Source organism: Lontra canadensis, unplaced genomic scaffold (genome assembly GCF_010015895.1).
Source record: "Lontra canadensis isolate GAN:19392208 unplaced genomic scaffold, GSC_riverotter_1.0 scaffold60, whole genome shotgun sequence".
NCBI lineage: Eukaryota > Metazoa > Chordata > Mammalia > Carnivora > Mustelidae > Lontra > Lontra canadensis.
Genome location: NW_022631054.1, coordinates 11,068,505 through 11,086,542, shown reverse-complemented (window position 1 = coordinate 11,086,542; position 18,038 = coordinate 11,068,505). Strand labels below are relative to the sequence as shown.

General features: G+C 43.6%; 1 protein-coding gene across 4 annotated transcripts in view; it reads left to right on the top strand.

The window, feature by feature from the left end:
- EIF2B3 (eukaryotic translation initiation factor 2B subunit gamma) overlaps window positions 1–18,038 on the top strand; it is a 135,100-nt gene that overhangs the window by 104,473 nt on the left and 12,589 nt on the right. For all 4 annotated transcript variants that reach the window (XM_032877608.1, XM_032877609.1, XM_032877611.1 and 1 more), the window contains 3 exons: window positions 1,088–1,165; window positions 1,711–1,859; window positions 16,960–17,063. In XM_032877608.1, coding sequence (XP_032733499.1) covers window positions 1,088–1,165; window positions 1,711–1,859; window positions 16,960–17,063 — 331 coding nt within the window. The remainder of the gene's footprint in view (window positions 1–1,087; window positions 1,166–1,710; window positions 1,860–16,959; window positions 17,064–18,038) is intronic.

The following is an 18,038-nucleotide window of genomic DNA, read 5'->3' as shown; positions in this document are numbered from 1 at the left end:
ACAATAGGCACGCTGCCTGTGCCTTCCTAATGGGTCCAGAGCTAAAATTCTCCATATCTGTACCTTTTCAGTTTTCTCCTGCTGGAGAGAGTATAGTGTGAACACCTTCAACCTTTTATTTTGGCTGGTGAAGAACATGGATGCCTTCTCAGGAACTGTCCTGATTGTAGAATTTGTCTGACATTGTTCCTACCTTCATTTTAGGCATGGCCACACTGTCTAGGAGGGGAGCAGACACCTGGAATGAGTATGGTCAGGACTCAGAATGCTTCTTGCCCTCAGTAGGCCTCTTGAAGGCTTGTCTCAATGCCTTGAGGGACATGGCATTACTTTAAATATTTAAATTTATTTATAATAAATTATCTAAGTTTATTTGAATAGATAAATAAGTTTAAATTTATTTAAATGTTTTGATTTTAATTTTAATTTATTAAATCAGGGAGGAGATGCTCAGCTAGGAAACTAAGGATAAGACCACTTAGAATTTACTGCATATATAATCCTTGTGCTAGGGGCACCTGGGTGGCTCAGTCAGTTAAGCAGCTGCCTTTGGCTCAGGTTATGATCCCTGGGTCGTGGGATCGAGCCCCATGCTGGGCTCCCTGCTCAGCAGAGAGCCTGCTCCTCCCTCTTTCCTCTGTCTGCCGCTCTGCTTACTTGTGCTCATTCTCTGTGTCAAATAAATAAATAAAATCTTCAAAAATTAAAAAATAATAATCCTTGTCCTGGGGGAAATACAGCAGCCTCCTGCCCTGCCTCACCCAAACAGGAAAGCTGTGGCTGAAAACTCCCTGGCATTGAGTTCTTTTTTTTTTTTTTTTTTTTTAAGATTTTATTTATTTGGCACAGAGAGAGAGATCACAAGTAGACAGAGAGGCAGGCAGAGATCAAGGGGGAAGTAGGCTCCATGCTAAGCAGAGAGCCTGATGTGGGGCTCGATTCCAGGACCCTGAGATCATGACCTGAGCCAAAGGCAAAAGCTTAACCCTCTGAGCCACCCAGGTGCCCCATGGGCATTGAGTTCTACCTAAGATGCGTTTGGGTATTTTCTGGTCTTATCTTTGGTGACCAAACCTCTCTCCTCAAGGTGCCCAAATTGCTGTCTGTTCTCTGTCCAGAAGAATCACTGATTCATTCATCAGCCCAGATTGTCAGCAAACACCTGGTAAGTGCTAGCTTGGGCAGGGCGGGCATGGGACAGTCTCTGGGTGCACTGAGGTATATCCTTGAGAAGATAGATTGGGGTTCTCAAGCCTGAAACTCATTGTCCTAGGGAAATCCCGACTGGGTTCTGGTTAATAAAATACTACCTTCTGGCCCAGACACTCACAAAGCTGGACAGGTGCTGACCCCAGGCACACAAATTCTGTAAGGAAGATCCATGATAGTCTTGGGATTCAGACACAGGAGCTTTCCATCTCTGTCCCTCTTCTCATCCTGATTTGAGCACTCTCTTCCAGAGAGCACATCTATGCACAAATGCATGAGTGTGTAAGTTTGAGTTGATCTCAGAGGTATTATGTGACCTGTGGCCCTGAGAAATATGGTCCCATGCTGGTGACCATGATCGGGTTGAGCAGAAGGATGATGGTCCCTCTGCTGACGTGTCTCTGGGGGAAGGTTGCATTGGACCCTAACTCAAAGGATCTGAGGGATTTGTTTGCAGTCGGTTGAGATGGATGGACAAGGTTTTATATTTGCCTTTTGCAGGTTGGAGTTGAGAGCCTCATTGGGCCAGATACGCAGGTTGGAGAGAAGTCATCCATTAAGCACTCAGTCATTGGTTCATCCTGTGTTATAGGAAATAGAGTTACTATCACCAGTTGCCTTCTCATGAACTCAGTCACCGTGGAGGAAGGGTATGTTTCCCCCCGTACCCACTTGAGGCTAGGGGCCTGGATTCTCTGGGAGGTTTGGGGAGCCACTCCACCCTTGGAAAGGGCTCACCTTGAGGAAGGGAAGAAAAGGAAAGGTGAAGGAAAGAACAGTGCCTAGGCCCTTTGAGGCCTTGGTTTCGGCTCCACAAAGACATAGTCTCGGAAAGCATTTCCAGCAACTTTCTCACACTTACTCCAGTTACGGTCCTGAGAGAGGCTGCCTCCTCTTGCTTTGGTATGCTGCTTGATGGGATGGTCACCATAGTGCACCACTGACAGTGCTGGAATGACACTTACCAACGTCTTAGGGTCATCTGGCTTCTCTCGGTGTCCCACAGCAGCCCTGAAGAAGGCAGAGGACTAGGAGGTGCGGTCATTTAAGCCACATACTATTTCTAAGGGAGAGCTTCTGTGTTAGAAGTTATGGAGAGTCTTCCCCCATTTTGAGACACTTTAGAGTATCTTAAAATCTTGGTTTATAAACAGCCTAAACTTGGAGTAAGACTTGAACGATGTTTAGTAAGATCATTCCTCGGTATGGACCTCAGGTTTTTCCTGTATAAAATGCAAGCATAGGCAGTGGAAGAGAGGAAGGACCAAGGTAGTAGTCTTCAGACTTTTTAGAAAGTGAACTTTACTTTTTGTTAAGATAAAGCTTATGCAGAAACTCAGTATTTAAAACTGAGCTGTATTTAAAACAGCACAGCTGTTTGCAACAGTGGGAAAGGGACACTTGTCCTTCTTAGAGGACATGAAGCAGTTCTATAAACAAATTTTGAAAAAACACTAGACTCGATCAGCCTGAAAGAGCTGATTCTAAAGCCTTGATTCTAGCTCCGAAACCTGCCGATGTCTCCATGCAGGAACGGATAGGAGAGAAGGTTAGAGAAGACTGCAAGTTCAGTGAAAGCTGAACTACCTCTCCTAGCTGCCAGTGAAGGGTTGAGGGAAAGGTTAAGCCTTTGCCCTTTAGGAAGAGTGACTCATGGAAGATAACAGACAGTATTGAGGGAGGAAGTACCATAATTAAAAACCAAGAAAGTTGGAAACCACAGGGATATTGGACACTAAGTTCTGTCCTCCCCCAAGCCCACTTCCCAACTTGATTCCCAAGCCCTGACAACCAGGCATAAAGCCATTAGTCAGGAAGTCTGGAAGAATCTTCTCTGGAGATTCTGACCAGCCCAGAAAGAAAAATTTATTTATGTCAGATATTTCTAACAGCCCACTCAAATCACCCTGCAGTGAAAATTAGGGATGACGAATTCCATTCATGTGCTTAGAGCTTCCAAATAGCTTTTTTAGAATCCTCCCCTAAAGATGAAGAGATAAGCAAAGATTACCAGCAATCTAAAGAGAGCTTATCATGAAAGATCCACAAATCAAACAGTTAGAAAAAAGCTACTTAGAAGAAACAGACTCTGTAGGGAAAGAGAAATACTTTCAAACAACCTCTTATTTCAAAGAACAAAAAAAGAACTCTAGGAAATTAAAACTGTGATAACAGAAGGAAAACCCCAGTAAAAGAATTGGAAGATAAATGTCACATTTCCCAGAAAGTAGAGCAAAAAAGATAAAGAGATGGAACAGGGAAGAGAAAAGATAAGGAAATGAGAGGACCGGTTCAGAATATTTAACATCTGAATAGGAGTTCTGTAAAAAAAGAGAGCTCAGATATCAGAGGAGGAAATTATTTAAGAAATAATATAGGGGGGCACCTGGGTGGCTCAGTGGGTTAAGCCTCTGCCTTCAGCTTAGGTCATGATCTCAGGGTCCTGGGATCGAGCCCCACGTCGGGCTCTCTGCTCAGCAGGGAGCCTGCTTCCCCCTCTCTCTCTCTCTGCCTGCCTCTCTGCCTACTTGTGATCTCTCTCTCTGTCAAATAAATAAATAAATCTTAAAAAAAAAAAGAAAAAAAAAAAAAAGAATATAGGAAAACGTCCCCCAAGTGAAAGATATAAATTTACAGAATGAAAAGGCCTACTAAGTGCCCAGTACAATGGGTAAAAACAAACCTCCATCATTTTGAAATTTCAGAACGCTGGAAAATAAAATGTGCTACAAAATTACAAAGAAAAAATAGTAAGTCCTATACAACCAATCAGGAACCAGAATGGCTTTGTTTTGGACTTACCAGTAGCAACAATGGAAACTGGAAAATACTAGAACAATACCTTCAAAATTCTGAAGGAAAACAAATTTCGACCTAGAATTCTATACCCCAGCAAAATGTTAAGTGTGACCATAGAAAAGGTCTCAAAAACTTTTCTAGATGTGTTCCACCAAAATGAACGGTAGATGAAAGAGATAAGATACACGAGGTCCAACTCTAAAAAAGGAAAAAGTATCATTGGACGATACTGAAGGCAGATCTAAGGATGGACAACTTTATGAACTGCCTGAAGCATAAAGAGAGCAGTTAGCCCGGAGTGGAATCCACAGAGCACTTACCCAGGAAGATGGAAGTGATAAAATACCAGATGCATATAAACATCTTGAAAGATTTAGACAACTGGCTGAAAGTTCGGGTTGAATTAGTAATAGCATAGAATACTATCTAACAAAAACAAAACAATTATGAACTGTTTAAAAAGTACACGAAAGGAAAAGGCATCATAGTTCACTATGTAACTCAACTGTGAAATAGAATTTATGTAGTCATAATAAACACTAAGACCAAAATTTTGCTGTAACAGTATTGAAAGGATGAGGGATAGGAAGGGAAAGATGGGGGGGTGGGGAGCTAAATCTTCATCTTCCATTGTGGGAAGTCTATTGATAATGCCTAAAACTAAAGCATCAAGAATGATATTATGGGGCGCCTGGGTGGCTCAGTGGGTTAAGCTGCTGCCTTCGGCTCAGGTCATGATCTCAGGGTCCTGGGATCGAGTCCCGCATCGGGCTCTCTGCTCAGCAGGGAGCCTGCTTCCTCCTCTCTCTCTGCCTGCCTCTCTGTCTACTTGTGATCTCTCTCTGTCAAATAAATAAATAAAATCTTTAAAAAAAAAAAAAAAAAAAAAAAAGAATGATATTATGTAGCATGTTATTAGTGATACCTCCCTATCCCTCCCTAGAGATAAGGAGGTAAATACTGAAATACTCAGCAAAAAGAAGTCTAAAGGTTGTCTCTAGGGGGATGCCTGGGTGGCTCAGTCAGTTAAGCATCTGTCTTTGGCTCCAGTCATGATCCCAGGGTCCTGGGATTGAGGCCAAATCAGGCTACTTGCTCAGTGGGGAGCCTGCTTCTCCCTCTGCTTCTTCCCCTGCTCCTTCCCCTGCTCGTGCTTTTTCTCTGTCTTTCTCAAATAAGTAAAATCCATAAAAAATAAAAATAAAACAAAAATTATATCTGGGAAGAAGGAAATGAGTAGGGGAAAGAGAAGACTGCTGTTTTTCATAATAAAACCTTCAGGGGCGCCTGGGTGGCTCAGTGGGTTAAAGCCTCTGCCTTTGGCTCAGGTCATGATCCAAGAGTCCTAGGATGGAGCCCCGCATCGGGCTCTCTGCTCAGCCTGCTTCCCTTCCTCTCTCTGCCTGCCTCTCTGCCTACTTGTGATCTCTGTCTTTGAAATAAATAAATAAAATCTTAAAAAAAAAAAAAAACAAACTTCAGAAAGATTTGTTTTAAGATATATACATGCATTGGGGCACCTGGGTGGCTCAGTTGGTTAAGCATCTGACCAACTCAGGTCATGATCTCAGGGTCCTAGGATTGAGCCCCACGTCCGGCTCCCCACTCAGCAGGGAGTCTGCTTCTCCCTTTCTCTGTCTCTCTCAAATAATTAAGTTAAGAAAAGATACATGCATGCATATATGAATTTAATTGCCAAAAACAGGCCAGAATTTGGTGGTACACTGCTCCCCGTGGCATGCTGATAAATTGTTAACAACCAGTTCTCCGAGGGAAAAAATAAGTGGTCTGATCTATAACATTTGCCAGTTTCCGTAGTGTAAATTCTCCCACCATGGCCAGTGGTGTCAGCAGACACTGAGCTGGGGAGAGATGCTAGCAGTCAACTCTCCCAAGCAGAGCAGTCGGGCTCCAGCACATCACTGATGATAGAGAGCTGTCTCAAGTATTTCACTCTCTTGTCAAACACAGAGACCCACTGGAGGCTGAAGACTCTATATGAGTGCAGTGGTAGAAGTCTGTGCAGTCACAGAGGGAAAAGGGTCAGGAAAGAATTAAGGAAATGATCCTTGATCTGAATCTTGAAAAATGATTAGAGCCAACGGGTTGGAGAAAGGAATGTTCTAGATACATGGAGAGTGTGAAGTGTGAGACAGCATCTCTTCATTTTGATCTTAGCTTGAATTTCATCACTTAAGAAGCTTCTCTGACTACCCTATCAGATATCCTCTGTCCCAGGATGCCTGAGTGGCTCTGTCAGTTAAGTGTCTCATTCTCGGTTTCAGCTCAGGTCATGAGATCAAGCCCCGTGTCAGGTGCTGTGCTCCACTTCGGAGTCTGCTTGAAATCCTCCCTCCCTCTCCCTCTTCTTCCTGGACATATGCACACACACTCTCTAAAATAAATCTTTAAAAAGAAAGAAGAAGCAGGAGCAGTCTATCCCAGTACTCTCTGTTACATCACCCTGTTTTATTTCCTTCCTAGTATTATCACGGTCTGGCCTTATCTTGTTTACCTGGCTCTAACAAGTAAATGTTAGTTTGAGAATATATGTGTCACTGTTACATCTTGAGAGCCTATAGGAGCTCAATAAAGATTTGTTACATGAAAGAATGGTAAATAATTCATAATTAATCAAAATACAGAATTCAAAGAGGAATGGATAGATAGGAGACAAGGCGATACCAAGGGCCAAGGACCAAATCATGGATTATCCACTATGACATTTAATAGGTAACAGTAACTTAAGAGTTTAAAGGAAAGGAATAGCATAATTAAATCCACATTTTATGAAGATCATCTTGGCTACACTGTGGAGGGTGGTGTGAGAAGGATAAGCATGAAGGCCAGAAGACTACTGAAAGAAATAGAAGTCCTAAATTAAGGCAGTAGCAGTGGCAACAGGGAAGAGAAATAATGAGCTGATTAAAAACTATAAAGCATGGTGATTGGCTGGATATGTGAGGTGAAAGAGAAATTAGGGAAAACTTCCAGATTTCTTGCCCAAGCAATACAGTTTCTGGTGTGCTCTTCACTCAGATAGAAATCAGCAGAGGATTTGCAGGGTGGGAAGCAGGGAAATGATGAGTTCCATTTGGGATAAGTTGAGTTCCTAGCAGGCAGCCTTGACATGCAGGACTTAATGTGCAGGAATGGAGCTTGGGAAGGAAGCCTGTGTTTGAAGTACAGGTTTGGGAGAGCAGTGGGCATAGAGATGGTAACCGAAGCTGTGGGAGTAGAGGAGATCACCCAGGGAGATTGTGTGGCCTTAAAAGAAACCAAGACAAGACCTTGGAGAACATCAACAATTTCATGCATAAGAAAAGGAATCTAAGGACACTGATGAGGAAGGAATCTAAGGGGTAAGGGAGAGGACAGTTGGTAGGTGAAGCCCAGGTTGGGGAAACGGGATAGACGGTGGTGTACTCACTGAGATGAGAAAGGGCGACGGAGGAGCAGACGAAAGGCCATTGTGGGGCACATGGCAGTTGGAAGTGCCTATAGGACATCTAAGTATGTGGAGGTATCCAGTAGCCAGGTTATGACCGGAGGTTAGAAGAAGAGGTCAGACCCACAGACCTCTTCCTGAACCATTGTGGTGTTCTCTAACTTCTTTTGCTGTCTCTATTTCTCTTATTCTTCCAAATCTGCCCTTCCGCCATTCCTCTTACGGATTAGAACATGAACTTTGGAGTCAGACTGCCAGACCGAATCCTGGATCTGTCATTTACTGGTCACTTAGGGAATTGACTTTACATCTTTGTGCGTGATTTTCTCACTGTAAAATGGAGTGAAAACTGAACTACCTCACAGGTTTATTGGGAGTATTAAATTAATAGACATAAAGCACTTTGAACAGTGCTTGGACATAGAATGTTAGCTGTCATTAGTTTATGGTCCCCATCATCGTTTATCATTAATCTCATTTCACAGAGGTGGCATGTTGCCAGTGTTGTCCTCTGAAGGATAGCTCTGGTCATGTCCTTGTTCTATTCAACAACTTTTTTTTGAAGACTTCCCCCTACTTTTAGAAAAAGTTTGAACTTCCAGGTTCCTCATGATCTAGCTCCAGCACTGAGTCCTGGAATGTTAGTGAGATTGGGCCTCAGAAGCCACCCCACTCAACTTCTGCATTTTTATACATGAGCAGAGTACGGAATTCCAGACTTTCTTCTCATTGCACCCTTGCTTTTCTATGTCCCATTCTGGATTCATGCACGAGACCAACAGCATCACCATTCTGTCAAAACCAGAACCACACTTGCCTTTACCCATTTGATTGCCTCCTTCCAGAGTAGTTCATGAGGCTCTGTAACTTCCACTCTGTCTCATCTTACCTCAGACCTTCCAGGGAAGACAATGCCGTGACTCCCATTTGCTCTAATTAGCAATGTCTCCTTCCCCTCCTGTGGGCGGGCTGATAAAGGAACAGCCCTCTGGCACCTCTTTAAAGGCCAGTATTGTGTCCTGAATTGACGTGAAGGGACTTGGTGAGGAACCAAGGCTTGGTAAGAAACTTCAGGTTGCTCATGTGAGAGAAGTTCATAGAGAATGCCTAGCATAATATCCTCGAGTCACTTGCTGTTTTGGAGGTGGTATAGTCTTGGATGGCCTCTTAAGCTAAGGAAACAATAAAGGTTTAGATGGTGGTGGCTGCTATTTTTTCAACTAAAAAAAGTTGAGGGAGAGCTAGAGGCAGCCCGCATGGGGCTAATGAGTAGGGAGGCCATTACAGATTACCCAATCCGGCAAATTAGCTCCTGGTGATAAGATCAGACATCCTGCATCCCATATGAACCTTTTCCCATTATCTTCAGGTCATTTAGTTTTAATTACTTATGGTAAATTTGGGAAAAGTAATTAAATTGCGGTCACATGAGACTTTATTACCCTGCTGCTGTTACATCTGACCAGAGTGGCAGAGTAGAAACATGAATTTGTCCAGAAGGGAGTTTCTCATATTCCAGGCTTGCTTGTCTGTCAGCAGTGGTGAGCTGCCGAGACTTTCTGGACAGTGGCTTGGACATCTGCCCAAGGTCCTTAGGTCATGAGGGATGCTAATAGGACTACCTGGGGGAAGGTATAGGCCAGACTGCAGAGAAGGCCCCTGCCTGACTTTCTCATTTTCAGTTTCTGGTGGAAGTTCCATGTTCTATGACAGCTGAAGCCCAGGAATTCAAAGTCTAGTGAAAACTTCATTGTCACGGCTTCAGTGTCAGTTCTGTGCTCTGCATCTTTGGCTTTCTGGTCCTGAACAACATCTCCTGCATCTCCTCCTAGTCCACAGTGAATGACCCAGGGGGTAAGGTAGCTCCTTCACATGTGGGCAGGCAGGCCAGGGAGCCAAGTTTTCACCTAGATTTTCTGTGTTTTCTGTAGGCAGCAAGTGCCCACTGTCAAAGCCCAACAATATATTATTGCTTCTCATTGTTACCCTGAGTGTCCTCTTCACCTACACTCAGCTGACTGCCCAGCTCACTGGGTCCCTTACTTTTCTACTCCCCTTTATTCCTGACATTCACTCTGCCTGAATTGCCTCTTTCTAGAGATCTTTACCTATAGAAATCCTCCTTCTCATCTTTCAAAGTCCAATACATATTCCAGCTACTCCATGCAGCCATCTTTCCCCCACCTCTGTGTTCCCTGTGCACCCATAACACTTGATGTATGTTCATGTGCCATTTAGTGCATCTTTTTTTTCCCTCAATAGACTACAGATTTCTTGAATACAGAAATAGTTCTCCTCTATCTCTGTATCTCTTAATGCCTAATACTGTACTTTTTATATACTAGGTATCTTGGGAAGTATTTACTGAACGAAAAACAGGAATCCCTGATTTATCCTTCCCTACCATAATTGGCTGAGCATCTGTCAAGAGAGCTGTGTGTACTACTAGAAAAAGTGGTAGAGTACCTCACTCCTTAAAACTCACCAAAATAAAAACATACAAGCAAAACCAGAAAAGGAAACTTTATCTACAATAAAACTAGATAATACCACCACGTACTAGTACACAGACTGAGGAATATCTGCCAGATACAATGGAATGCAGATCAAATCCAAAAAGAACATCAAGATTTGACCAACATAAAGAAGAAGGGCATGGGTAAACCAAAGAATTGGCAAACATCTCTTTTGCAAAATCTTTTTTTTTTTTTAAGATTTTATTTATTTGATAGAGAGATCATAAGTAGGCAGAGAGATAGGCAGAGGGAGAAGGGGAAGCAGGCTCCCCGCTCAGCAGAGAGCCCCATGTGGGGCTCAATCCCAGGACCCTGAGATCACAACCTGAGCCGAAGGCGGAGGCTTAACCCACTGAGCCACCCAGGTGCCCCACTTTTGCAAAATCTTAAGGCACATAGAACTGACAGAAAAAACCACTGAGGCACATAGGAGGGCTGGCCTCAGACTTTTCTGTGAGAACATTTAAGGCAAACATTTAGGAGTGAAACAACATTTAGAAAATTTGGAGGGAAAATGATAGTGACCTAAGAGTCCCATAGCTAATCCAAGTTATGGTTGAAATATAAAATCATCAGAAATACTCCAGGGGTTCAGGAGATGTGTCACCCAAGAACCCTCTGGAAAACTCTCCTTGAAAACATAATAGAGGGGCATCTGGGTGGTTCAGTCGGTAAGCCACTGTCTTCGGCTCAGGTCATGATCCCAGGGTCCTGGGATCGGGCCCCATGTCAGGCAGGCTCCATGCTCAGCGGGAGGCCTGCTTCTCCCTCTCTCACTCCCCCTGCTTGTATTCCCTCTCTCACTGTCTCTCTTTCTGTGTCAAATAAATAAATAAAATCTTAAAAAATAATAAGAATAATAGAGCCAAGTAAGAAATGAAACAAAATACTGATTAATGGGTTGGTTGTATATAAAAGTGAACTCCCTTAAACATAAAATTAAATATGTGGTAATTAGCGTTGCAAAAGGACCATGATTATTGGAAGAATTTTTTCCATGTTTCTTCAGTAACACTCTTGAAAATACCAAATTATGAAATCTTGGAAAGATCCCCTGGACTTAAAGGAGCTCCTTAGGACTTTTGACTCCTTTTTTGCCTCTACATTAAACCCATCTTCTTAGGTGGAGAATACTACTGCTTAATTCTTTGAGGTTGTTACTTCATTACTTTGATTCCCTCCAAAGCCTTCTTTTTCTTAGCCTCTCTTTAGGGAATAGAAGGACTTAGATTTCTTAGGAGGGAGACATTTCTCACCGCTAAACCTTTATAGAGTGAACCAAAGGGAACCAAAGGGAGGAAATTTTCAGCTTGTTCACTGAAGCCAATACATTTTCATCTAGAGGACCAAGAGCAAGAGTGGCCAGACAGAAAGGTAAAATATTTCTTCAAGCATTATGTCTCATTACCTGAATCGGCCTGGATGAACACCACAAATAATAATGTTGAAGGAGAAAAAACCAAGTTGCAGAGGGAAACATAGAGAATTATAGCATTTATATAAAATTTTAAAACATGGAAAACAATACTATATGTTGTCTACTAATATATACTTTTTTCTGTGCCTGAAATATTTCTTTAAAAAAATATATATTTTATCTATTTACTTGACAGAGACAAAGATCACAAGTAGGCAGGGAGGCAGGCAGAGGGAGAAGGGGAAGCAGGCTCCCCGCTGAGCAGAGAACCCAATGCGGGCCTCGATCCCAGGACCCTGGGAACATGACCTGAGCCGAAGGCAGAGGCTTTAACCCACTGAGCCGCCAGGCACCTCTGTGCCTGAAATATTTCATTAAAAATAATACATGGAGGATACCTGGGTGGATCAGTTGGTTCAGCCTCTGTCTTCGGCTCAGGTCATGATCCCAGGGTCCTGGGATTGAGTCCTGCAATGGGCCCCTTACTCAGTGGGGAACCTGCTTCTCCCTCTGTATGCTGCTACCCCTGCTTTTGTGCTCATTCTCTCTCTCTCTCTCTCTCTCTCTCTCATTCTCTGACAAATAAATACAGAAAATCTTTAATAATAATAATAATAATAATAATACATGGTTCTTCATCTAGAGGGACTCCTGGACAAGGACCCCTTGGGCTAAGCTTAGGAGGCTCTTGCTTCTGCGGAAATCTGGGTGAATCAACCATAATCTTTGGGCTGAGGTAGTGAGCTGGCCTAAAGTAGGCCTTTAGTCTATACCTAGAAAAATTATGTGTATCTCCAGTTCCATACTCTTTCCTTACCCAAGGTTATGAGTAAGTTTAGAAAGCCTACCAGCTCCTTCCAGAGAAGAACCTACCTGTCCTCAGAGTTACTGAACAGATTGATGGCTCTTTGCCAAATACTCCCCAGTCACCGGCTGAGTCCAAGCCCCTCACACAAAGGAGAGTCACTTACCACTATGTACGCTTGGGCACATAGCTTAGCCACTGCAAGCCTCAAATTTCTCTGTAAAAATTAGAATAAATACCACCATCCTTGCAGGCTTGCCAAAAGGATTGAGTTTCATAATGAACTTAAAATGCTTTGTGTAATGACTGAGAAATATTCGACATCAGAGTTATGTGAGTTCCCTTTTCTTCTATAATAAACTGAAGAAAGTTCTAACCAAAGCCAGAAGAGCAACTAAAATTTGGAGGCCCTTTTGCTTCCCTGGCCAGGGGTTCTTCATTTTTTTTTTTTTTAAGATTTTATTTATTGGGGCGCCTGAATGGCTCAGTCATTAAGCATCTACCTTCAACTCAGGTCGTGATCCCAGGGTCCTGGGATCGAGCCCCACATCTGGCTCCCTGCTCAGCAGGAAGCCTGCTTCTCCCTCTCCCACTCCCCTGCTTATGTTCCCTCTTTTGCTATATGTCTCTCTCTGTCAAAAAAATGAATAAAACCTTGTAAAAAAAGATTTATTTATTTGAGAGAGAGTGGTGGGGAGGGACAGAAGGAAAGAGATGAGAAGCAGGCTCCCCAGGATTATGCCCTTTCCTGGAAGCAGAGGCTTAACCAACTGAGCCACCCAGGCACCCCCAGGGCTTCTTCCTTGTATCCTAGGCCCTGGAACATCATGTGGTATAGTACGCCTGGCCAAGCAGTGGATCTCCAGATCTTGCTGCAGACCTCTGTGGTCTTTCTCATAGTCTCTTCTCCACTGAAGCATTAGGATTTTCAGGGTAGTTTCCCAAAGCCTGCAGTTTTGCTTAAAATTTAACCACACCAAGGGGCACCTGGGTGGTTCAGTCAGTTAAACATCCGATTCTTGATTTTGGCTCAGGGCGTGATCTCAAGGTTGTGAAGGAGCCCAGCCTTCTGCTCAGCTCTGAGCTGAGCATGAAGGATGGTTAAGATTCTCTCTCCCTCTTCCTTTGCCCCCCCAAAATTTAACCCCACCAAGTAGAAATGAGGACTGAAACCCATTAATCTTAGCCATCTCTCAGCAGCTTCTTAGAAAAACAACCAGGTATTAGCACAGCAGAGTCCTTAGTACTGAGCTAAGAGTTAAAACTACATTGCAAAAACCATAGTTTTGGCATTGGATCAGTTCTTTGCTGAAGCTGTAGAGAAGTCACCTCCCCTCGGCTTTATGCACTAACCAGAAAAGGCAAAGCATGAGCGCCTGGGTGGCTCGTTGGGTTAAGCCTCTGCCTTTGGCTCAGGTCATGATCTCAGGGTCCTGGGACTGAGCCCCACATTGGGCTGTCTGCTCAGCAGGGAGCCTGCTTCCCCCGCCCCCCCACACACACACACCGCCTCTCTGCCTTCTTGTGATCTCTCTCTGTGTGTGTGTCAAATAAATAAAATCTTTAAAAAAAAAAAAAAAGGCAAAGCCATTATTATAGATTGGCAACCTGGAAAGAGCTTACTTGATATGGTAGTATCATCCTTCCTCTCCAGTGTGAGCACACACACACACATCCAGTAAAATCCTTAGTCTTGGAATTTCTTTCTGGAGAGACGGAAAGCTCTATTGGCTTGACATTTTTCCGGAATACCTCGGCCTTGCTCATGGAGGTGACTTGTGACCATAGCAGTGGTTATAGGGAACAGTGAAGAACCCGATGGCAGAAAAGAGCTTCACACTCACTAAGCATTTTGTCAGGTGTTCATCTCAAAGCCTTCCGCAGATCCACTGAGGAAGAGCTTCAGGAGAGCCCCAGCTTCTTTTCAGTCAACCCACTTTTTCCCCATCATATCTGCAGATTCTGCATTGCTAGTTTATGGGTCTCAGAGGGAATTACACATAAACTAAATGAGACGAGGTTCCTGAACACCTCAATCAGACTGGCTAGACAGAAGGAGAACCCAAGCTATCCATTCCTATGGAATTCTGACCTCAATCAGTCTAGCCTCTTCCTTCCAGAAATGGTTCCCACTTATATCCCAAATCCCAAAATAGCCATGTAGTAGTCTCTAATTATGGCCTCTTGAATTCCTCTTGGCTGTTTTGGTCTATGCCGACTATGTTTACCCCTTTCCTAGCTCCAGAGCCTTTGTTCTCAGGCTCTTAAACTACTGAGCAGGAGGTATCCTCCTACTCCCACTCTGGAAAAAGAAAGAAGTCTTTTCGATGAGAAGCTAGTAGCCAGTTGTAAGCCTGCTTTGTCCCAGGAACCTATTTCTGAGGCTTTCTATACTTCCTTACTACTCTTCTTGGGGGAATTTTCATCAAGAAGCAGGAGCCTTGGGGCGCCTGGGTGGCTCAGTGGGTTAAAGCATCTGCCTTGGGCTCAGGTCATGATCCCAGGGTCCTGGGATCGAGCCCCAAATCGGGCTCTCTGCACAGCAGGGAGCCTGCTTCCTCCTCTCTCTCTGCCTGCCTCTCTGCCTACTTGTGATCTCTGTCTGTCAAATAAATAAATAAAATCTAAAAAAAAAAAAAAAAGGAGAAGCAGGAGCCACTCTAGCTGCTAACTGAACTGCTTTGCCTAAAGCAGAAGACAAGTTGGAAAGTTCTGGAAGGTCCCTTAATGTCCACCCACTGTGTATCCCGATTTTTTGTGTGTATATTCTGAATCTGAGCCAAAAAACAAACTAATACTGTCTGCCTGTCTCCAGCCCACACCACAGAGGTGCTGTGGCTTTTGCCTTTTGCTGCTTTCCAACTGGCTTAACCTTCCAGAAGAATAGAGATAAAGAAGACTCTGGAATGCTATAGCAGGCTAGAATTCCTTTTCTGCATTTTACTAAAAAGTCTTGGCGTTTGGGAAGAATCTTTTTTAATAGCTTCTGCACAAATAGTTTCAGGGTTTGGAATGTCCTCCTCGCCATCCCCCATGCCTCCTGGGTTGCCTGAGGATTTTTCCTTAATTGGCGTTTTGTTTTGTTTTGTTTTGTTTTGTTTAAATGGATGCTCACACCCTTCCTACTCACCTTCCTTCTCCGCTTTAGCTGCCCACTTCTGACTCTTTAAGGTAGTGAATATTTCCCTGTTAGGGCCGAGCCCTTCCCTCCACAGAGCCATTTGGCTCTCAAGAGCAGCTTGGCAATTCCAAGCAAGCTTCCTCCAGTCTTTCCTTCCCTTGATTTCTTTATATGGCGTTATGATTAAATGTATGGATTCTGGAGTCAGGCAGACCTAGATTTGAATCTGCTGCTTGGCAATTATGTGGTTTGGGGTAAATGGTTTAACTTCCCTAAATCTGTTTGTTACCTCATCTGCAAAATGTGGTTGTTATTTTTTACTGCATCAGAGGCAAAAATGATACTCCCAGAATCATCTAGGAAGCTCTTTTTTTCTAAATACATGAGGCCCCCATCTCAGACCTACCAAAAGGATTGATGGAAGCCAAGACAATGAGGGTGCTTTTGTTTATTTTTTGCACTGCCCAAGTGATTTTTCTGATTAAATGGCTTGATTTGTAAGTCACTCCTGTAACGTACCTAGAGTATTTACTTGCACGACATCTAGCATAGAGTAGGTAGACAGTGGGTGCTAGCAAAGGTTTTCAAAAGGACCTGTCTTCTCACCTACCAGTCTTCAGGAGCCAGAAAGATGCTCTTTAAACACATTAAAATGCCAAGAGCAAGAAGTGCTACTCTTGAGAATGTAGGATCTGGGGTAGTCTTTTTTTTTTTTTTTTTTTTTTTTTAAAGATTTTTATTTAATGGGACGCCTGGGTGGCTCAGTTGGTTAAACAGCTGCCTTTGGCTCAGGTCATGTTCCCAGGGTTCTGGAATCAAGTCCCATATCGGGCTCCTTGCTTGGTGGGAAGTCTGCTTCTCTCTCTCCCTCTGTCTGCCACTCTGCCTGCTTGTGATCTCTCTCTGTCAAATAAATAAACCTTTTAAAAATATTTATTTATTTATTTATTTATTTATTTATTTATTTGACAGAGAGAGAGAGAGATCACAAGGCAGAGAGGCAGGCAGAGACGGGGAAGGAGGCTCCCTGCTGGGCAGAGAGGCCGACGTGGGGCTCAATCCCCAGACCCTAAGATCATGACCTGAGCAGAAGGCAGAGGCTTAACCTACTGAGCCACCCAGGCGCCCCCGGAGTAGTCTTTGATGTGGCCTGGACCTAGTTTAAAAAACACTGGGTTTTGTTTCTTGTTTTTGTTTTCTAAATGAGTTTGGTTTTAATTAACCAAAAGTCTGTACTGAGAGCTGTGGGACACCTGCTGTTCCCATAGCTGATCTCCTAGGGAGATTCATGGGACTTAAGCCTTAAATGAAATTTAGGATATATTCCCAGGTGAGCAGCTGAGTGGTGGGTCAGTGCAGGGACGGGTACCTAAAGAACTGAAGTCATGGGGTCTGCAGTTTTCAAGCCTTGGCGGGAAGGATCATTAGGAGCCTGTCTGAAGTCTGGACTTCCCTAAAACCAGGTCCACCCTTGGGCCGGCTGAGCCATTCTGTCTCCCAGTGATAATTTGAGGCATGTAGCCATTAACTGGATGGAGCAGCTATTCCTAGCCTATGGAGGAGCCAGACCCCCCAACCCATAGTGGTGAGGATGCTGATGAGAGCCACGGGCATTCTGTAACCTAGCTGTTTATTGTGTTCCAGAAGCAACATCCAAGACAGCGTTATCTGCAACAATGCTGTGATAGAGAAAGGAGCGGACATCAAGAACTGCCTAATTGGAAGTGGCCAGAGGATTGAAGCCAAAGGTAAACCAAATTACAATCACAGATGCCACTTTTTTCCTAGCACGGTAGTACAGTTGGTGCTCAGTGCTGGTGACGATTAGGGGACAAGCACATGCATTCTCTGTGGGTGAGACCATGAATTGATAAAGCCGTCTTTGGAGGAGAATTGACATCATTGTCAAACCTGTTAATTTTGACTTAACAGTTCCATTTTTAGGAATGCATCTTACAGATAATCTCATAAATATATACAGCCTTGTTATCAAAAATTTTTAAAACATAACCAAAAAGATCTAATGGCCCAGATTAGCACCAATACTTTACAGTGGCTCTTGGGCCTATGTGAGAAGGGCCAGTAATCCAGCAAAAGTGTTGAAACCCGCTTTTGACCTCCTAGACTCCTTGAGCACCTTGTCTCACCTGCTGTTGAAGAGAGGTAGTCCTGTAGGTTCCTGGCCTGGGGGAAGTTTAGCCGTTTCTTCGGAAACCGTTCACTCAGAGCTCGTGTCTTGGAGATGGCAGTATTAGCTCACTCCCTGCTGGGCAGAGAGGCCGACGTGGGGCTCAATCCCCAGACCCTAAGATCATGACCTGAGCAGAAGGCAGAGGCTTAACCTCTGCTACTGGAGAAGAACTGTACAGGCATGCCTCGTCTTGCTGCGCTGCACAGATACTGCATTTCTTTTACAAATTGAGGGTTTGTTGTGACCTTGTGTTGAGCAAGTCTCTGCGTACCATTTTTTCCAAAAATATTTGCTCACTTCATGCCTCTGTGTCACATTTTGGTAATTCTTGCAATATTTCAAACTTTTTTCATTGTTATCGTATTTGTTCTGGTGATCTGTGGTCAGTGATTTTTGATGTTACCATTGTAATGGGCAGGGGCTCCACAGACTGCATCTTCATTTATCTTTTTTTAAAGTTTTGTGGGATTTTTTAAGATTTTATTTATGTATTTGACAGACAGAGATGACAAGTAGGCAGAGAGGCAGGCAC